Source organism: Callithrix jacchus, chromosome 8 (genome assembly GCF_049354715.1).
Source record: "Callithrix jacchus isolate 240 chromosome 8, calJac240_pri, whole genome shotgun sequence".
NCBI lineage: Eukaryota > Metazoa > Chordata > Mammalia > Primates > Cebidae > Callithrix > Callithrix jacchus.
Genome location: NC_133509.1, coordinates 45,367,023 through 45,389,386, shown reverse-complemented (window position 1 = coordinate 45,389,386; position 22,364 = coordinate 45,367,023). Strand labels below are relative to the sequence as shown.

The 22,364-nt window shown below is 42.6% G+C and overlaps 1 protein-coding gene across 13 annotated transcripts in view; it reads right to left on the bottom strand.

Annotated features, from left to right (window-relative positions):
- EXD1 (exonuclease 3'-5' domain containing 1) overlaps positions 1–22,364 on the bottom strand; it is a 40,940-nt gene that overhangs the window by 8,982 nt on the left and 9,594 nt on the right. For 9 of the 13 annotated variants that reach the window (XM_035259789.3, XM_035259790.3, XM_035259795.3 and 6 more), the window contains 6 exons: positions 20,629–20,697; positions 15,483–15,540; positions 14,759–14,886; positions 11,224–11,282; positions 5,074–5,160; positions 9–113 (listed from right to left, as the gene is read on the bottom strand). In XM_035259789.3, coding sequence (XP_035115680.1) covers positions 9–113; positions 5,074–5,160; positions 11,224–11,282; positions 14,759–14,886; positions 15,483–15,540; positions 20,629–20,697 — 506 coding nt within the window. Of the gene's footprint in view, positions 1–8; positions 114–5,073; positions 5,161–11,223; positions 11,283–14,758; positions 14,892–15,482; positions 15,541–18,433; positions 18,948–19,467; positions 19,505–20,628; positions 20,698–22,364 lie in introns of those variants that run through there. The other 4 variants (XM_078334335.1, XM_054239715.2, XM_054239717.2 and 1 more) reach the window with 4 other exon arrangements.

The following is a 22,364-nucleotide window of genomic DNA, read 5'->3' as shown; positions in this document are numbered from 1 at the left end:
ACACTTACCTTCAAAATTCTCTTGTCTTCTAATATCATCTGAAGTCCATTGTTGAAAGCTCGACTTCCCAGAAGGAAAATGTCAAATAAATAAACTCGGCAATTTGTGGCCACCTACAATAGACCATTCAGACACACACATCATAGGATAAGGAAGAACTAAGGAAGGGAAATCTGAGGATGAAAAGTAAAAGACGTGTTAAAATATCTAACATCTTCACTTCATCTATCTATTTATTTATTTAGAGACAGAGTTTCACTCTATTGCCCAGGCTGGAATGCAGTGGCACAATCTCTGCTCACTGCAGCCTCCATTTCCTGGGTTCCAGCAATTCTTCTGCCTCAGTCTCTCTAGTAGCTGGGATCAATCAGCTGCTACCATGCCCAGCTAATTTTTGTATTTTTAGTAGAGACAGGGTTTCACCATGTTGGCCAGGCTGGTCTCAAACTCCTGACCTCTTTGGTCTTCCAAATGCTGAGATTACAGGCATGAGCCACCACACCCAGCCAATTTTTTTTTTTAATTTTTAATACAGACAAGGTCTTGCTACATTGCCCAGGCTGGTCTCAAACGCCTCAGCTGAAGCAATCTTCCTTCCTTGGCCTCCCAAAGTGTTGGGATTACAGATGTGAGCAACCACACCTGGCCTAGAGTAATGTTTTTAGGGTTTATATATACATACATATGTGTATGTATGTATGTATGTATGTATACATATACATATATATATATATATATAGTTCAGCTCCTGAAATGACAGAAATGGTATCAGACTGTCACATGCCTAGCTTTCTCGATTCATTTGGATGTTGTGTTTTAAATTACATTTTTTTTGGTTTTTTTTGGTACAGACAGGGATCTTGTTTGGCGCCCCAGCTAGACTTGAACTCCTGGCCTCAAGTGATCCTCCCACCTCAGCCTCCAAAGTCATGAGATATAGACACAAGCCACCATGTCTGGCATCTGAATGTTTTTTTTTTTTTTGTCTTTTCCGTCTTAGTAGATCATCCAGCTATGCTGCTTTTGTGATTTTTGTGATCAGAAACAATGTTGGCTGGGCATGGTGACTCAGGCCTGTAATCTCAGCACTTTGGGAGACCAAGGTGGGCAGATCACCTGAGGTCAGGAGTTTGAGACCAGCCTGGCCAGTATGGTGAAACCCTGTCTCTAATGAAAGTACAAAAAATAGCCAGGCATGCTGATGGGCTCATGTAGTCCTAGCTACTTGGGAAGCTGAAGCAGGAGAATTGCTTGAACCCAGGAGACGGAGGTTGCAGTGAGCCAAGGTCTTGCCACTGCACTCTAGCCTGGGCAACAGAATGAGACTCTGTTTCAAAAAAAAAAAAAAAAAAAAGGAAAGAAAAGAAAAGAAACAAACTTAGAATTCTTACAATTACATAAAATTGGTCTGTAAGCAGCATTGAATATTTGACATTTTACCATTTGTGTCAGTGTATTTGTTGCCTGTTTTAAATTGCTAGAGGGCAGGGATCTCCTCTTATGAATAATTTTATGTAACACCTAACACAATCATTCATATTAAGGAACTCAGAGAAATAGCATTTTCCGTTGATAACAATGAGATACTGTTCATTCACCTTAAACTGGTGTTTTCCTGAAGTATTAGACTTAAGAGATATAGGGAAAAAAACTAAAAGTGCTTTTTTTCCCCTATACTCTCTACTTAACACAGAACATTCTGGCCAGGTGCAGTGGCTTATGCCTGTAATCCTACCCCTTTGGGAGGTGGGCAGATCACCTGAGGTTACGAGCTCGAGACCAGCCTGGCAACATGGTGAACTAAAAATACAAAAATTAGCTGGATTTGGTGGCACCTGTAACCCCAACTACTTGGGAGGCTGAGGCAGGAGAATTGAACCTGGGAGGTGAAGGTTGCAGTGAGCCGAGATCATGCCACTGCACTCCAGCCTGGGCGACAGAGTGAGATTCCATCTCAGAAAAAAAAAAAAGAACTTTCTGTCACCCTAGATGTGTGTGGGTTGTTTCCTCACACCTGAAGCAAGCAATTCTGCTGCTACTCTCCAGCATACACCAGCTTAGTGTCCTCTAATTCAATTCTGAGGCTGTTTACCTGGAAATAGTGCCAAACCCCACAGGTTGAGGCCTCAGTCCCACAAGACTGCCCTCTTGTGGAACTGAGCCCTCAACCTGAATATTATGAAAGATACAAAAGATACAGATAAACTGTCAGATTGAAGAGATACATAGGACAAGGAATGGAGGGAGGAGTCCACCACCCCCCAGGTACCACCCCCTGCTCAGCTATCTGGAAGCCCTATGAATTTTTTTTTTTTTGAGACGGAGTCTCACTCTGTAGCCCAGGTTGGAGTGCAGTGGCATGATCTTGGCTCATGCAACCTCTGCCTCCTGGGTTCAAGTGATTCTTCTGCCTCAGCCTCCCGAGTAGCTGTGACCACAGTCGCATGCCACCATGCCCAGCTATTTTTTGTATTTTTAGTAGAGACAGAGTTTCTCCATATTGGCCACGCTGGTCTGGAACTCCTGACCTTGTGATCCACCTGCCTCAGCCTCCCAAAGTGCTGGGATTACAGGCATGAACCACTGTGCCTGGCCAGGCCTTTTCTTAGTGTCTTAAAAATTAAAAAAACAAAAGGTGGGGGGGCCTGACATGGTGGTGCAGGCCTATAATACCAGCACTTTGGGAGGCCAAGATGGGTGGAACCCTTGTCAGGCTTGGCAACACAGGGAGACCCCACCTCCATATTAAAAAAACAAACAAAACCTTGGTGCTCGCCTCAGCAGCACATATACTAAAGGAAGGAAGGAGGGAAGGAGGGAGGGAGGGGCCAATAAAGTGAGATAGTTACTAGAAAGAAACAATCCTCCTTGACTCAGCCGAGTTATCATTACAGCCATAATAACATGTAGACTAAACTCTTGTCTTTTTTTTTTTTTTTTTATGGAGTCTCGCTCTGTTGCCCAGGCTGGAGTGCAGGGCCACAATCTTGGCTCACTGCAACCTCTGCCTCTCAGATTGAAGCAATTCTCCTGCCTCCATCTCCCATAAATTCTGAATTCTGTCTTGATAAAAATTTGTGACATAACTAAGTTGGAAAGACCTAGGGAAAAGCGGGTGCTATAAAGGAGCAAAATCACACAAAATAGAAATTTAAAAAATAAATAAAAAATAGAGGAGGAAAATCTTTATGTATCATAATAAAATTGAATAATTTGTAAAACTGAAGAATCAAGAGAAAGCAATAAGCATGTTATTAAAAACAGGAAAATACGGGCCAGGTGCAGGGGCTGATGCCTGCAATCCCAGCACTTCGGTAGGCCAAGGCGTAGTGAGTACCAGCTAGGCCATGAGGCCCCCAACCAGGTGGCGCTGACGGCAGTGAGAGGCAGACACTCAGAACAGTAAAGTGAGTCTATCCTGGGGCCAGCAGCTCATCGAGCTGAGAGCCTCAGGGGTTGACAGCATTCCAGGCTGAAGGCCCGTAGCAGCTTCTGATCCATGTTTTTATGCTCTCTTAAACAGGTGATTTTTATTAACAAACAGGTGTTCTGTATTTACTAATAGCTCAAAAATATACCACGTAGGCAGCTGTTATCCGTCTACCACTAATTGCAAACTAAAAGGTATTCTCCACAAGGGAGCCACTGGGGCAGAGTAAACCTAATGTTTCTCAACAGTAAACTTAATGTTCCTCAACAGTAAACTTAGTATTTCTCAACAAAGGTGGGCATACCATTTGAGGTCAGGAGTTTAAGGCCAGCCTGGCCAACATGGTAAAACCTGTCTCTACTAAAATTACAAAAATTAGCCAGGCATAGAGGCCAGTGCCTATAATCCCAGCTACTTGGGAGGCTGAAGCAGCAGTATCCCTAGAACCTGAGAGGCAGAGATTCAGTACGGTGAGCCAAGAGATCATACCACTGCACTCCAGCCTGGGCAACAAGGCTAGATCCTGTCTCAAATTAAAAAAAAAAAAAAGGAAGAAACAGCAAAATAGCAGAAACAACATTTCAATGTGTTAAAAGTAGTTAACTCCCCTAATGTTTGTAAATGTGTTTTTTAAAGTGTAAGGTACTGCACAAATATAACAATCCTGTTACTCAACTCTTTGATCTGGTTGGGGAAAAAGGGTCCATTAATTTGCTTGTAGTCACAGAAAGGACAGCTGTAGGCCAGGTGTGGTGGCTCATGCCTGTAATCCCAGCTACCCAGCAGGCTGAGGCAGGAGAATTGCTTGAACCCAAGAAGCAGAGGTTGCAGTGAGTGGAGATCATACCATTACACCCTAGACTGGCTGACAGAGCAAGACTCCGTTTCAAAATAATAATAATAATAATGTTAATGATAATGATAATGGAGACTCTCATCTGACATCTCCCAGGTCCGGGGAAACTAAAATGAAGTGGCGAGAAACCTACTGTGGAAAACTACCACCCTAGAAAAGAGAAGACACTCTTCACAGAACTAAGGTGATAGGACAGAGCTGGAAAAGACCTCCAGCAGAGCCTGTGAGACAGCCCTGATGGCTGTAACAGTGAACCTATTCTTGCCACTAAGCTTAAAAAAAAAAAAGTGAATCTATAAGGAGATAGAAGCTCTTTCCTTTTGAAAAGAATAAGTTGAGTACCAGGAGAAGGAAGAACATTCCAACAAGTTATGTAACAATGACACTAGGGTGGCAAAAACAAGACAATTCATAAATCTAACAGTGAGCCAGGTGCAGTGACCTATCCCTGTAATCCCAGTGACTAGGGGGACTAAGGCAAGAGGATTACATGAGGCCAGGACTTTGAGATCAGCCTGGGTAACACAGCAAGAGCCCATCTCAGAAAAATAAAGCTCGGTGTGGTGACACTTATCTGTAGTCCCAGCTACTCAGGAGGCTGAAGTGAGAGGATAGACAGCATGAGCCCAGAAGTTCAATGCTGCAGTGAACTCTGATGTGCACTGAGACCTGGGTGACAGAGTAAGACCCTATCTCTAAAATATAATTTTCAAAAAGAAAGAAAAATCCAAATCTACCAGTGGCTCTATAATTACTTCAAAATAAGAAGTTTTCAGAAGTCTTTTACCTGCAGCCAGCACAGTTTCCCATGGCGACACACATTCACTCCTTCTGCTGCCACGCTCAGGACACTCTGCTTCTTGATGTGGAGCATCTGGTAAGAAAAAGAAGGAAAGAAAAACATTTCAGGGAATAAATGTTGGCATGATAACATCATGATTGGCACAATTACAATGGCTACAGTAAACAAAGTGCATAATCTTTGTTAAACTTACAAAATTTGATTAATACAAAACACAGTCTGTTTCACATACACACATATATCAGCACTCAACACTTCTGATTCTCTTTTTAGTTTTAGGAAAAGTGCTCCACAGCTGGAAAATAAATCACTCATACACCAAATGACAATAAAAGTTGAAAACTCAGACACCTTTTGTTACTACTGATTTGACAGAGAAAGAATCATAATCTGTTTTTTTTCTAAATTGAGGTGGAGTTTCACTCTTGTTGCCCAGGCTGGAGTGCAATGGTATGATCTTGGCTCAGTACAACCTCCAACTCTGGGGTTCAAGTGATTGTCCTGACTCAACCTCCTAAGTAGATGGGATTACAGGTGTGTACCACCATGCCCAGCTAATTTTGTATTTTTATTTTTATTTCTATTTATTTATTTTTTGAAACGGAGTTTAGCTGTTGTTACCCAGGCTAGAATACAATGGCACGATCTTGGCTCACTGCAACCTCCGCCTCCTGGGTTCAAGCAATTCTGCCTCAGCCTCCCTAGTAGCTGGGACTACAGGCGTGCACCACCATGCCCAGCTAATTTTTGTATTTTTAGTAGAGACGGGGTTTAACCTTGTTGACCAGGATGGTCTTGATCTCTTGACCTTGTGATCCACCCGCCTCGGCCTCCCAAAGTGCTGGGATTATAGGTGTGAGCCACCGCGCCTGGCCCCAGTTTTGTATTTTTAATAGAGAAGGGGTTTCACTATATTGATCAGGCTGGTCTTGAACTCCTGATCACAAGTGATCCACTCGTCTCGAACTCCCAGAGAGCTGGAATTACAGGCATGAGCCATTGCGCCCAGCCCTGAATTATAATCTTTAAGACAAGATTCCTCATGCAAACTATGGCATGCTGTAACACAGGGCAATTCTGAAAGGAATATATGTGGTGGCTAAGTCTCAGAGTATCCACTGCTCAGAAAGACAGAAACAAGGACTCTTCAGATGCCTTAAAGCCTCAGATTCACTGAATTACTCAAAACTAAAATAGTGGCCAGGTGCAGTGGCTCACCCCTGTAATTCCAGCACTTTGGGAGGCTGAGGCAGGAGGATCGCTTGAGCCCAAGGGTTTGAGGCCAGCCTGAGCAACACAATGTCTCTATAAAAAATACAAAAAATTATTCAGGCATGGTGGTGCACACCTGAAGTGTAGCCCCAGCTACTCTGGAGGTTAAAGTGGGAAGGTCACTTGAGCCTGGGAGGCTGAGGCTGCATTGAGCCATGATGATGCACTTCAGCCTGGGTGACAGAGTGAAACTCTGTCAAAAACAAACAAACAAACAAATAAAAACTGAAATAGCAGTACCCCAGGTACACACTCTTGTCCTTTGATTATCTATAATCTTAGCCTATTTCATTATAGAATTCTAAAATCCTGAATCCATAATTCATAAAAATATTTGCATGACACAAGATTCTCCCCATTTTATAAGTAGGTAAATTATTCAAGAACAGAAGGCACAGTAATTTACACTAGCACAATATCTCCCTTTAGAGAGCATAAAGTGTTCTACATTCTAAGTATCTCTCATCAATGATGAGAAAATGGGACTGAATTTCAGCTTCATCCCCAATCAAAAAAAGATGGCTGCAGAAAGGGCAACAAAAGCTTAATTTTCTATTGATGGGAGCTCCTAATTACCTCTTCAAACTTCCAGACCAAAAGCTTTTTGTTTTGTTTTGTTTTGTTTTTGAGACAGTCTCATGCTGTCCCTCAGGCTGGAGTGCAGATCACAGCTCAATGCAGCATGGAACTCCTGGGCTCAAGCTATCCTCCTATTTTAGCTTCCTGCAGCCTCCACCTCCCAGACTCAGCTGATCCTCTCACTTCACCCTCCGGGTAGTTGGAACTACAGACATGTGCCACCATGCCCAGACAATTTTTTGTATTTTTTTGTAGAGGTAGGGTTTTGCCTTGTTGCCCAGGCGGGTCTCTAACTCCTGGGCTCAAGTGATCTGCCTGCCTTGGCCTCCAAAAGCATTGGTATTACAGGAGTGAGCCACCATGTCTGGCCACAAGTTCTTATCCTCATTTTTTTCTTATTGTTGTCATAGTCCCTTTAAATAATCTGCTTATATATATATAATTCTTACAGCTCAATGATAAAAATAATTGTTACAACTCAATTAAAAAATAGGAAAAGGTTTCGGCACAGTGGCTCATGCCTGTAATCCCAGCACTGAGGAAGGCTGAGGAGGACAGATTGCTTGAGCCTAGGAGTTAGAGACCAGCCTGGGCAACATATTGAGAGACTGTCTCTACACAAAATACAAAAATTAAAGCTGGGCGTGGTGGCTCACGCCTGTAATCCCAGTACTTCAGGAGGCCGAGGAGGACAGATTGCTTGAGTCCAGGAGTTTAAGACCAGCTTGGGGAACATAGCAAGACCTCATCTCTTGAAAAAAAAAAGAGTTGGGCATAGTGGTACATCCCTGTAGTCCCAGTTACTCAGAAGGCTGGGGTGGGAGGATCGCTTGAGATCCTAGGAGGCAGTGGTTGCAGTGAGCCAAGATCGTGCCACTGCACTCCAGCCTGGGCTACAAAGTGAGACTGTCTCAAAAGGCAAAGGATCTAAATAGATATTTCTCCAAAGAAGTTATACAAATGACTAGTAAGCTCATAGAAATGTTCAACATCATTAGCCATCAGAGAAATGCAAATCAAAACCACAATAAGATACCACCTCATACCCACTAGGATGGCTATAATCAAAGTTACAGATAAGTGTTGACAAGGATGTGAAGAAATTGGAACCGTCAAAGACTTCTGATAGATATGTAAAATGGTGCAGCAGCTTTGGAAACAAAGTCTGGTCATTCTTCAAAAAAGTTAAACACAGAGTTACCAAGTGATCTAGCAATTTCACTCCTAGGTAACTATCCAAAAGAAATAAAAACGTCCAGACAAAAACTTTTCCATGAATGTTTATAGTAGCATTATTCACAATAGCCAAAAAGTAGAAACAACCCAAATGTCCATCAAATGATGAATGGATAAATAAAATGTAGTATATCCATACAATGGAATATTATTTGGTGGCTGGTTGTGGTGACTCACGCCTATAATCCCAGCACTTTGGGAAGCTGAGGCAAGTGGATTGCTCGAGCCCAGTAGTTTGAGACCAGTCTCAGCAACATAACTAGACATTGTCTCTACAAAAAATATTTAAAAATTAGCTAGATGTTGTGGCACATGCCTGTAATCCCAACCACCTGGGAGGCTAAGGTGGGAGGACTGCTTGAGCCTAGGAGGTCCAGGCTATAGTGAACTGTGATTCTGTCACTGCATTCCAGCCTGGGTGACAGAGAAAGACCCTGTCTCAAAAAAAAATTTTTTTTAATGTATAAAAAATATTATTTGGCAATAAAAAGAAGTGAAGGCCAGGCGCAGTGACTCACACCTGTAATCCCAGCACTTTGGGAGGATGAGGTGGATGAATCACAAGATCAGGAGTTCAAGACCAGCCTGGCCAAGATGGTGAAAAAAGAAGTGAAATACTGACATAAGCTACAATATGGATGAACCTTGAAAACATTATGCTAAGTATATAAAGCCTGTAAGAAAAACTACTATTTTACTTATTTTATTTTATTTATTTTGAGACACAGCTTTGCTCTGTCTTCTGGGCTGGAGTATGGTGGTATGATCTCGGCTCACTATAACCTCCACCTCCTCCTGGCTCAGCCTTCCCAGTAGCTGCGACTACAAGTACCCACCATCACATCTGGCTAATGTTTGTATTTTTAGTAGAGACGGGGTTTCACCATAATGGCCAGGCTGTTTTAGTGGTTGTCAGGGGCTGAGGAGTGATTAGAAGTGATGAATAAGGGGTGTGGGGTTTCTTTCTGGCATATTGAAAACATTCTAAAATTTATTATACTATTTTACATACAACTCTGTGAATATACTAAAAACAAATGAACTGTCTGTTTAACTAAATAAATTTTAAGCCATATGGATATCGCAATAATTTTTTATAAAACTTTTTGTTTTTAAATAATTTTTTAAAAATTTATTTTAAAATTTCTAATAATTAAAAAAAAATCTTCTGTTCAGTTCAAACTTAGTCACAAAATAACCTGTTGATAGCTAACTCTCCTTTTAAAAATCCATCCATGGGCCAAGCACAGTGGTTCATGCCTGTAATCCCAGCACTTTGGGAGTCCGAGACAGGCGGATCACCTGAGATGAGGAGTTTGAGACCAGCCTGGCTACATGGTAAAACCCCATTTCGACTACTAAAAATTCAAAAATTAGCTGGGTGGTGGTGCGCACCTGTAATCCCAGCTACTTGGGAGGCTGAGGCAAGAGAATCACTTGAATCCAGGAGGTGGAGGTTGTGGTGAGCCAAGACTGGCCTATCAAACTCCTGCCTGGGCCACACGGTGGGACTCCATTAAAAAAAAAAAAACGTCAAGTCAAATGATGAAAAAAAATGCATCCATGTACACACACACATAAGTTTGCATCTATACAGAAAGTTCAATGACCTTCCTGAAGCCCATCTGCGAACCACACTACAGGATACTTGCTGCCATTTCTCAAATGAATACATAATTAATAGAGTAATTGCCTAAGTACAGTATCCTATGTGACACTTTTAAAATGTAAGTCAGACTGGACACGGTGGCTCACACCTGAAATCCCAGCACTTTGGGAGGCTGAGGCAGGCAGATCCTCTGAGGTCAGGAGCTTGAGACCAGCTTGACTAACATGGTAAAAACGCGTCTCTACTAAAAACACAAAATTAGCTAGGCATGGTGGCACATGCCTGTAATCCCACCTACTTGGGAGGCTGAGGCAAGAGAATCACCTAAACCCATGAGGCAGAGGTTGTAGTGAGCTGAGATTGTACCATTGCACTCCAGCTTAGGCAACAAGATCAAAACTCTGTCTCAAAAAAAAAAAAAAAATTCTGACTCTTCTCTGAAACTGCCAATGGCTTTCCATTTCACTCAAGTCAAACTCAAAGTCTTTACAACGTCTAGAAAGCCTTAAATGAACTGCCACCTGCTCCCTTCCATCTCCTACCATTCTTCTTCACTGTGGTCCTGTCACACTGACCTCCCTGCTGTTCTTCCACACAAGTCAGGAGTATTTCAGCCTCAGGGCCTTTGCACTTGCTAATTCCACTTTTAAGTTCTTCACTTTGATATCTACCTGGCTCCCTTACTTACTCAAGTCTTTGTTCTAATGTCACTTCCTCAGATATGTTTTCTCTGCCTAACCCACATAAATTAGGACCTCCTTGTCACTCTAGACCCCATACCATGCTTTCTTCTCTCCTCCCTTCCCAACCCTCACCATGCTTTATTTTTATTCTCAAAACTCACTGCCACCTAAAATATAATAAATTGTTTATTGTCTTACATTAAAATATAAGCTCCTTGAGGGCTGGAACTTTGTCTTTTCTTGATTATTGTTTACCCTAGATCTCAGAATAGTGCCTGGCATATAGCAGCCACCAAATATTTTCTTTTCTTTTTTTTTTTTTTGAGACGGAGTTTTGCTCTTGTTACCTAGACTGGAGTGCAATGGCGCAATCTCGGCTCACCGCAACCTGCGCCTCCTGGGTTCAGGCAATTCTCCTGCCTCAGCCTCCTGAGTAGCTGGGATTACAGGCATGCGCCACCATGCCCAGCTAATTTTTCGTATTTTTAGTAGAGACGGGGTTTCACCATGTAGACCAGGATGGTCTCGATATCTTGACCTCGTGATCTACTCGCCTCAGCCTCCCAAAGTGCTGGGATTACAGGCTTGAGCCACCATGCCTGGCCCTATATTTTCTTGAATAGAAAAAAAATAAAAAATCTTTTTTTTTTAAGGCATCCATGGAGAGCAAAAAATCTTATGATAAAGAAATGTATGAGACACAGACATGATACCTACATACAGGTAATAATAGTTATGATTGAGGACAATACTTACTGCAGCACCAAACTTCTGCTGGAACTGATCAATGACTGTGTATGTCACCTCCTCTTCTTCTATAGGACAAAGGTGGCATTAGATATATTTCTATTCCTCAGCAACAGAATAGCTCTCCCACTAATTTTGGCCATACTCATATATTCCTACTCTATTGCAACTCAAATGTCTAATGTTATTTCATTATCACCTGCAATAGCCCATTACACAGTGAACACTAATTAACATCATCTTTGTCAAATGAGAGTAAACAAAAGCCCCACCAATTGAACTGTTTACATGTCCTGTGATAATCCAGTAATGTTTCTCACCTTATAGGTTTATATCTTGAATACTTCAAAGAATACACTATGAGATGGAGTTTCCCTCTTGTCACCCATGCTGGCATGCAATGGTGCAATCTCTGCTCACTACAACCTCTGCCTCCTGGGTTCAAGCAATTCTCCCATCTTAGCCTCCTGAGTAGCTGGGATTACAGGGGCCTGCCACCACACCCAGCTAATTTTTGTATTTTTAGTAGAGACAGGGTTTCACTATGTTATCCAGGCTGGTGTCGAACTTCTGACCTCAGGTGATGTGCCTGACTCAGCCTCCCAAAGTGCTGGGATTACAGGTATGAGCCACCGCACCTGGCCAGAATTTTTTAATGTTTTATTTAAATTGAGATGATGTTTCACCATGTCGCCCAGGCAGGACGTGAACTCCGAGGCTCAAGCAATCTGTACAATGCACCCACCTTAGCCCCCTTGAAGTGCTGGGATTACCATGCCCAGCCTTATTTTATTATTATTTTTTATAGAGATGGGATCCCATATGTTGCCCAGGCTGGTCTTGAACTCCTGGCCTCAAACAGTCCTCCCACCTTGGCCTCCCTAAGTGCTAGAATTACAGGTGTAAGTACTTGTGCCCGGCCTTGTTGTTTTTTTTCTTGAGATAGAGTCTTGCTCTGTCACCAGGCTAGAGTGCAGTAGCACAATCTCGGCTCACTGCAACCTCTACCTCCTAGGTTCAAGCGATTCTCCTGCCTCAGCCTCCCAAGCAGCTAAGATTATAGGCATACACCACCACACCCAGCTAATTTTTATATTTTTAGTAGAGATGGGGTTTCACCATGTTGGTCAGGATGATCTCAATCACTTGACCTCATGATCCAGCAGCCTTGGCCTCCCAAAGTGCCAGGATTACAGGCATGAGACCCCAGCCTGCTTTGTTTTTAATAAAAACAAACAAATAAGGCCAGGCACGGTGGCTCAGGCCTTTGGATCACGAGGTCAAGAGATTGAGACCATCCTGGTCAACATGGTGAAACCCCATCTCTACTAAAAATATGAAAAATTAGCTGGGCATGGTGGTGCGTGCCTGTAATCCCAGCTACTCAGGAGGCTGAGGCAGGAGAATTGCCTGAACCCAGGAGGCGGAGGTTGCGGTGAGCTGAGGTCGCGCCATTGCACTCCAGCCTGGGTAACGAGAGCGAAACTCCGTCTCAAAAAAAAAAAAAAAAGGAAAAGAAAGAAACAAACAAAAAACCTCCAAGGGTTCCTCATCTCACTTCAGAGTCAAAGTTTAACTCCCAGTTGGGCATAGTGGCTTATGCCTATAAGCCCAGCACTTTGTGAGGCCAAGACAGATGGATCACTAGATCAGGAGTTTGAGACCAGTCTGGCTAACATGGTGAAACCCCATCTCTACTAAAAATACAAAAAAGGTGTCTCTACTAAAAATACAAAAAAATTAAAAAAAAAATTTTTTTTTGTATTTTTAGTAGAGACACCTGTAGTTCCAGCTACTTGGGAGGCTAAGGCAGGAGAATTGCTTGAACCTGGGAGGTGGAGGTTACAATGAGCTGAGATCCTGTCACTGAATTTCAGCCTGGGTGACACAGCAAGACTCTGTTTCAAAAAAAAAAAAAATTAGCTGGGTATGGTGGCACATACCTATAATCCCAGCTACTCAGGAAGCTGAGGCAAGAGAATCACTTGAACCTGGGAGGCAGAGCTTGCAGTGAGCCAAGATCCACCCACTGCACTCCAGCCTGGAGGATAGGACAAGACTCTGTATCAAAAAAAAATAATAATAATAATTAAAAATTAGCTGGGCAGCCAGGCATGGTGGCTTACGCCTGTAATCCCAGCACTTTGGGAGGCCGAAGCGGGCGGATCACGAGGTCAAGAGATCGAGACCATCCTGGCCATGGTGAAACTCCGTCTCTACTAAAAATACAAAAATTAGCCAGGCATGGTGGCACGCGCCTGTGGTCCCAGCTACTCGGGAGGCTGAGGCGGAAGAATCGCTTGAACCCAGGCGGAGGTTGCAGTGAGCCAAGATTGCGCCACTGCACTCCAGCCTGGTGACAGAGTAAGACTCTGTCTCAAAAAAAAAAAAAAAAAATTAGCTGGGCATAGCGGCACATACGCCTGTAATCCCAGCTACTCAGGAGGCTGAGGCAGGAGAATCACTTGAACCTGGGAGGTAGAGGTTGCAATGAGTCAAGATCAAGCCACAGCACTCCAGCCTGGGCGACAGAGTGAGACTCTGTCTCCAAAAAAAAGAATTTAAGTCCCCGCAAGGCTCTAAGAACTCCTCTTTGACTCACCTGTTCCATCTCATGTACTGCTTCTCTCCCTGCTCCAACTGCTCTGATCTCCTTGCTGTTCCTTCAAGATCCTGGTATGTTCCTATCTCAGTGACTTTGTATTTGCTTTCTTTTTTTTTTTCCCCAGCCTAAAGCACATTTCCCCAAGATATCCCTAGAGCTTGATATCCCTCACCTCCTTCAGATCTTTACACAAATATTGTCATTTCAGCAAGACTTGTCCTGGATACCCTAAAATTGAAAACCACCCTCCCTACATATTACTTCTCTTTTATTTTTTTCCTCTTTAGCATTTGGCACTATTACACTATATATTTTATTTATTTATCTTATTTAGCATCTGTATGCTGCTCAATAAGGGGAGGGATACCATACTTCAGAATCCCCAATGAATGAGTAATGCCCCAGTAAATGAGTGCACACACATTATGAACTCAATTATTATTATTTTTTTTTTTTGAGACAGAGTTTCGCTCTTGTTACCCAGGCTGGAGTGCAATGGCGCAATCTCAGCTCACCGCAACCTCCGCCTCCTGTGCTCAGGCAATTCTCTTGCCTCAGCCTCCTGAGTAACTGGGATTACAGGTATGCGCCACCATGCCCAGCTAATTTTTTGTATTTTTAGTAGAGACAGTGTTTCACCATGTTGACCAGGATGGTCTCGATCTCTTGACCTCATGATCCACCTGCCTCGGCCTCCCAAAGTGCTGGAATTACAGGCTTGAGCCACCGCGCCCGGCCTTCAAATACCAAATTAAAAAATGAATCACAGTATTTCATCTTAATTCAGAACCCAGAAGCAATGGCTCAGCTAAGCATTCTATAGAGCATCTTGATTCAGGGTTACACCAACCCTAAACAGTGAAGACAGTCTAGCTGAATTTGACTGACTTAGTTCAAAAAAAAAGGAAAGCCTAGAAAATTCAGAGCCACTGTACTCACCTGATGGGCTGTACTTGAGGTCATTCAGCAGAGAGGTAGTTGGTGCTTCAGGGGCAGGAGAAACAGACTCACATACATTTAGGACTTCAACTTTCATTTTCTCCATCCCAGTTCTTTCCACATCTAGACTACCCTTACAAGAAACAACATCCAGATGGACTTGTTCTTTGTTGCTGATGCCACACACAGATTCTGCCACACTTTAACGTTAAGAGCTGTGGTCCTTCATTAACAAGAGGACCCATTCATCCACTGCTTATTCATCCACTGCTTACATTGATTTGAGGGTGCTATCTAACATGGATGAACACACACACACACACACACGTATTTTTTTTTTTTTTTGAGACAGAGTCACACACTGTTGCCCAGGTTGGAGTGCAATGGTGTGATCCTGGCTCACTGCAACATCCACCTCCTGGATTCACTCGATTCTCCTGCCTCAGCACACTACCACATCCAGCTAATTTTTTGTATTTTTAGTCAAGATGAGGTTTCACTATGTTGGCCAGACTGGTCTCAAACTCCTGACCTCTTGATCTGCCCACCTCGGCCTCCCAAAGAGCTGGGATTACGGGTGTGAGCCATCGCACCCAGCCTATATATTTCTTCTAATTTATATTTCCTCATGCCAAGGAATTAAGCACCTAGTGAATTAGAGTTAAGGCTTTCTACCCTAATGTGCACATTTGGGAAACACAGTAAGAAAATGATTCCATCTTACCTAACAGACGATGAGTTTTCTCTCACTGAGCCTTGTTCCACTTCATCTAGTAGTTCCACTGTAAAATAACCAAATGGCTTCCAACAGAGTCTCCAATCTGAATCAATTAACTACTCTGCTACCCACACATCCCCAGTTTAACCATGTACTGCAAACAATAATTGGAAATGTAAAGTTAGTCTACAGAGGCTTTTACTGACCAGCAATAAATACAACAGAAGAGACTATCTAAAATGTCAAAGACTCTCAATATTATATCCCTACAAAGCTTCTGGGTTATTTAGAAGGATTAGGAACCTTTCTATGTATCTCCTTCATCCTTTTTCTTCTAGGGTAGCTTTGTGGTCATTCAAATTAGTTCTAGACATTTCTTTCCCACTCATCCTAATCTTAATGCACCTTCTCTCACAGGGTACACTGTTTGAGGGTTTTCTCTTAAATTATTCACAAATCTGTCCCTAGCACTCTCACAGGCTAGCACATTAATAGTTCAGTGACATGAAAGGTAATGAAGGCTTAAATGGAAATACCAAAAGAATTATGAGAGAATATTCCATGGAGATTGTGAAATCATTTTGTTTTTAACCTAATTAGGCAGGAAATGTAGGGAAATACTATATTCCACTGATTATTATTATAATTTTTTTTCGAGACGGAGTCTCACTCTGTCACCCAGCCTGGAGTGCAGTGGCCTGATCTCAGCTCACAGCAACCTCTGCCTCCCTGGGTCAAGCGATTCTTGTGCCTCAGCCTCCTAAATAGCTGGGATTACAGGTATGCGCCACCATGCCTGGCTAATGTATTCTGTTGATTCTAAGATACACATTTTAAACACCTGAAAACAGTCTGTTGGTTCCCAGACCCATGTAACACGTATTAAGAAAAAACAAATAGAATAAACATCTGAAATTTGATGTGATTACAAGAAAGTTTAATCGACAGCTTCTTTTTCTTTCTTACAATGCAAAAAGGAATAGCGTACCTTATAATTAATGGCATCTTAGATTCAATGAAGTACATTTAGGTACTTTTTTTTTTTGAGACAGAGTCTTGGGCTCTATCTCCAGGCTGGAGTGCAGTGGCGCAATCTCAGCTCACTGCAACCTCCGCCTCCCAGGTTCAAGCGATTCTCCTGCCTCAGTCTCCCGAATAACTGGGACTACAGGTGCGTGCCACCACACCCAGCTAATTTTTTAATTTTTAGTAGAGACAGGGCTTCACCATGTTGGCCAGGATGGTCTCCATCTCTTGACCTCATGGTCTGCCCATGTCAGCCTCCTAAAGTGCTAGGATTACAGGCGTAAGCCACCGTGCCCAGCCTCATTTAGGTACTTTTCAAGCAAAAAGCCTCTATGTTTCAAATGTCTCTTTTCTCTGAACTATCTAGAAGTACTAAATCTGGGGCAGAGAAAAAGTAAAATTGACTAAAAACATGCCGATTAGCCATGATTATCCTTAATCTTGACAATTTTTTTTTTTTGAGATGGAATCTTGCTATGTTGGCAGGCTGGAGTGCAATAGCACAATCTTGGCTCACTGCAACCTCCAACTCCCTGGTTCAAGCGATTCTCTTGCCTCAGACTCCTGAGTAGCTAGGATTATAGGCATGCACCACTATGCCCCCCTAATTTATATATATATATATTTTTTTTTTTTTGATAAGAAGTTTCGCTCTTGTTACCCAGGCTGGAGTGCAATGGCGCGATCTCGGCTCACCGCAACTTCTGCCTCCTGGGTTCAGGCAATTCTCCTGCCTCAGCCTCCTGAGTAGCTGGGATTACAGGCATGCGCCACCATGCCCAGCTAATTTTTCGTATTTTTAGTAGAGACGGGGTTTCACCATGTTGACCAGGATGGTCTAGATCTCTTGACCTCGTGATCCACTCGCCTTGGCCTCCCAAAGTGCTGGGATTACAGGCATGAGCCACTGCGCCCAGACTAATTTTTATATTTTTAGTAGAGACGAGGTTTCACCATGTTGGCCAGATGGTCTCAATCTACTGACCTTGTGATCCGCCTGCCTTGTCCTCCCAAAGTGTTGGGATTACAGGCATGAGCCACCATGCCTGGTGACAATTCTTATTGAAGGTGCTTTTTGGGGAGACTCGTCCATGGTTGACTGGGCCACAGAACAAAGAAAGAAATGACTATCATATGAGCTTAAAAATGATGAACAAAGCCTATAATTCCAGCACTCTGGGAGGCTGAGGCAGGCAGATCACCTGAGGTCAGAAGCTCGAGACCAGCCTGGCCAACATGGAGAAACCCTCTCTCTACTAAAAAAGTACAAAAATTGGGTTGGGTGCAGTGGTTCACACCTGTAATCCCAGCACTTTGGAGGCCGAGGGGGCAAATCATTTGAGGTCAGGAGTTTGAGACCAATCTGGGCAACATGGTGAAACCCTGTTTCTATTAAAAATACAAAAAAATTAGCTGGCTGTGGTGTGGTGGCACACGCCTGTAATCCCAGCTCCTAGGGAGGCTGAGGCAGCAGAATTGCTTGAACCCAGGAGACGGAGATTGCAGTGAGCCAAAACTGTGCCACTATATTCTAGCCTGGGCCAAAGAGTGAGAATCTGTCTCAAAATTTTTTACACACACAAGTTAGCCAGGCATGGTGATGGGTGCCTGTAATCCCAGCTACTCAGAAGGCTGAGGCATGAGAACCGCTTGAATCCTGGAGGCAAGGGTTGCAGTGAGCCAAGATCATGCCACTGCACTCCAGCCTGAATGACAGAAGAAGACTCCATTAAAAAAAAAAAAAAAAAAAAGGATGGCCCTTTTGGCTCTCTGAGCAGCACCATGGCGGTTGGCAAGAACAAGCGCCTTACGAAAGGCGGCAAAAAGGGAGCCAAGAAGAAAGTGGTTGATCCATTTTCTAAGAAAGATTGGTATGATGTGAAAGCACCCGCTATGTTCAATATAAGAAATATTGGAAAGACGCTAGTTACCAGGACCCAAGGAACCAAAATTGCATCTGATGGCCTCAAGGGTTGAGTGTTTGAAGTTAGTCTTGCTGATTTGCAGAATGATGAAGTTGCATTTAGAAAATTCAAGCTGATTACTGAAGATGTTCAGGGCAAAAACTGCCTGACTAACTTCCATGGCATGGATCTTACCCGTGACAAAATGTGTTCCATGGTCAAAAAATGGCAGACAATGATTGAAGCTCATGTTGATGTCAAAACTACCGATGGTTACTTGCTTCGTCTGTTCTGTGTTGGTTTTACTAAAAAATGCAACAATCAGATACGGAAGACCTCTTATGCTCAGCACCAACAGGTCCGCCAAATCCGGAAGAAGATGATGGAAATCATGACCCGAGAGGTGCAGACAAATGACTTGAAAGAAGTGGTCAATAAATTGATTCCAGACAGCATTGGGAAAGACATAGAAAAGGCTTGCCAATCTATTTATCCTCTCCATGATGTCTTCGTTAGAAAAGTAAAAATGCTGAAGAAGCCCAAGTTTGAATTGGGAAAACTCATGGAGCTTCATGGTGAAGGCAGTAGCTCTGGAAAAGCCACTGGGGATGAGACAGGTGCTAAAGTTGAACGAATTGATGGATATGAACCACCAGTCCAAGAATCTGTTTAAAATTCAGACTTATAATAGTGGCAAATAAAATGTGCGGCAAATAAAATGTCTTATTTGTGGCCGGGCGTAGTGGCTCACGCCTGTAATCCTAGCACTTTGGGAGGCTGAGGTGGGTGGATCACCTGAGGTCGGGAGTTCAGAACCAGCCTGGTTATCATGGTGAAAGCCCATCTTTATTTTAAAAAATAAAATAAAATAAAAAAATAAAAAGTCCTTAAAAAAAAAAAAAAAAAAAGGATGAACGAAGGCCAAATCCTGGATAAGAATTTAGGAGGTGATGAATTCCGTGTGTACAAATCAAAAAGCTGGTCAGCCATCAGCCTTCTCAGTTGGGGAGATGACAGTAGTGATTCCTTCACTTCTCTCTGCAAACCCATTCACAGCCTACCTTTGCTCCAGTCCAGAGCTCTGTTTCACTGCAAAGGCTGATAGTGAAAATACAATTAAGATCTCCAACTGCCACCACTATCTCTATCATTATAAAAGAGTATTCAAGGGACAGAGTGTTCATGACAGCATACTCAATGAGAAAGAATGGTTAGGTAGCTGACCAGACTTCCATTACCTGAAGTGGCTCAGGATTGGCAGTCATTAATTTGATGAGATTTTCGTTTCCTCCTAAATTCTAGTTTTCTCACAAAGCAAAGCAATCTTTCAAGCAGTAGTAAAGTCTCATTTATAGGAGTCCTTTCCTTTCCTCAAATCTGCCCCAAAGTGAGAAGTGCACAGCCCTAAGAGGTCCCAGAACTCTCATTCCTCTGCTCCCTCTACCCAGCTCCTTAAAGGGCAGAAGCAGAAAGCTCCTGAGTCCTTGAAAGCAAGACATTTATACCTCCTCTTTCAGACAATTGTACCTACTCTTGCTAAATGTTTTGTGCTAGCAGAAATAAAGAATAAGGCTGCTTCCTGCCATTCCAAAGTCCAAAAAGCTCTGAAAACCAAAATTTTGTTGTAACTTTTGGTGGCAGGACTGGACCTGATATGCTATTTATAGTCTGATTTTATTCCACTTAGTATGATTGTCCACCCATTTCTCCGGAGAAATGTGTTGTATTATAGAGTATTTAGAGTACTGCCCAGACTTTCTGGAAGTGTTATGTAATATGAACATTATATACGCTGTTACATTTTCCAAAAGTCCAGAACAATTCTTGATTCTGAGACATCTGGCTCCAAGGTTTTGGATGAGGAATTGTGAATGGACTGTAAAACAGTAGCATTTTAAATAGCTTGCTTAGCAAGACAATCCCTTCCTGTTCACATTCCTAACTGCCTGCTGGCCCAAGTCGCTAGTAGATAAGCACCAACAGACCTGACATTGTAAAACCAAAATGATTATAATTCAGTAAGACTATTCTACTCACAGTGTGCCCACAGAAACAGTAAGAAAAGGGTCAATTCTCAAATACCAACTTTAAGAATTCGTAAGTGAAACATTAAAGGCAAGACAATATCCTATTTCATTTCAAATATTGGAATAAGGCACAGAAGTAAGTTTACTACCGCTGGAAATCTCAGTACTAGCATTCAAGGAACATGGGGGTCTCACCATTCACAATCTCATGCCCAAAAAACATCTTCACTCCTGGGACACTCCGACCGGTCTCCACATTCTTCACTGTTAGAGAAAACAGTTCATTTGGTTAATAACAAATAATAGTTTCCTAAAACTCTATGAAAATATGATGACTCTCAAAATTTCCCAAGTCTGAGTTTTATTTAAAAAAAAATCTCTATTTTTCCCAAGGAATGAAGAGTCAATAATAAACAAGTATAAAAACAAGCCTTTAAACAAGTAGTATAAAAAACAAGGGAAACCCCATTATGTTTCAGGAGAAACTAAAAAGAATAGTTTAAAAGAAAAAACAATTAAGGCAGCCCACAAATTCTTAGTGTCCACACCTACTTCATGTCATGCTACACACTCAAAAGTATCATCAAGGACAATGATCCAAATTCTGGCTCTCCTATGAGTAGATCAGCAAGTTAGAAGGTGAGGCACCATCTCTACAATGTGCTGTCCTTTTCCTAGATGGAAGTATTCATAGCAACTGTCTTTTTTCACACCTCTCAGCAATCCAGATAATTGAGTTCCACTCTCACTGTTCCACTGAATATATTCTTACCAGGGTCAAAGATCACCAACTACTTGTCAAATCCAAAAAACTGTTTTGCAATCTTATCTTCCTTGACTTTCCTGCAACCTTTGACAATACGGTTCTCTATTTTCTTTTTAACTCCTGGTCTCAAGTGATCTGATCAAGATCAAGAGGCTGATCCCACCTCAGCCTCTCAAAGTGCTGGGATTATAGGTGTGAGCCACGATGTGAGTGGAAACTTCTCTTCTTTCTTCTTTAGTTGTAAGACACTGTGATTCTTTTCCTACTAATTACGTAGAGCTACCATATTGAGCACCCACTGAGCCAGGCATCATGTTATTTCCTTTTGTTCTTTTATTTATTTATTATCTTTTTTATAGAAAGATGGGGTTTCACCATGTTGGTCAGGCTGGTCTTGAACCCCTGACCTTGTGATCGCCCGCCCTCAACCTCCCAAAGTGCTGGGATTACAGGTGTGAGCCACCGTGCCTGGCTGGCATCATGCTATTTCTCTATACTCAGTTTTCTAGTAACATAATAAGAATTTCATTATCTCAGTTATGGAGGACTCTGAGGCTCTGAAAGTTTGAATAACTAGCTCAAGGTACCACTGCTAGCAAAAAACAGCCAGGAGTCAAATTCAGGACTCAGTGATTTTAATATGCCTTTTTTTTTTTTAACTGACACAGGGTTTTACTCTGTTGTCCAGGCTGGAGTGCAGTGGCATAATACTAGCTCACTGCAGCCTCGAACACCTGGGCTTAAGCCATCCTTCTCCTTAGCCTTCCAAGTAGCTGGGACTACAGGCATGTGCCACCATGCCTTGCTATTTTTCTTTTTTTTTTTTTGGTAGAGATTGGGTCTCACTATGTTGCCCAGGCTGGTCCCAAACTCCTGGGCTCAGGCTATCCTCCCATTTCAGCCCCTCAAAAGTTGTAGGATTACAGGTGTGAGCCACCCTGCCCGGCAATCCACTTTCTTATAACCACTGTTACAGTGGCTCTCTGATTTGTTCCTTCCAGTCTCCACACCTCTGCTTGCCCCTTGTACATTGATGGTCTCCAACATTTGTCCCTCATCCTTTTTCCTTCTCTTTGAATGATCATATCCACTTCTTAGTTGTCCTGACATCCATTTTTCCTCCAACGTGAACTATTCTTCTCAGCTTCACTCATATTTTCAACTA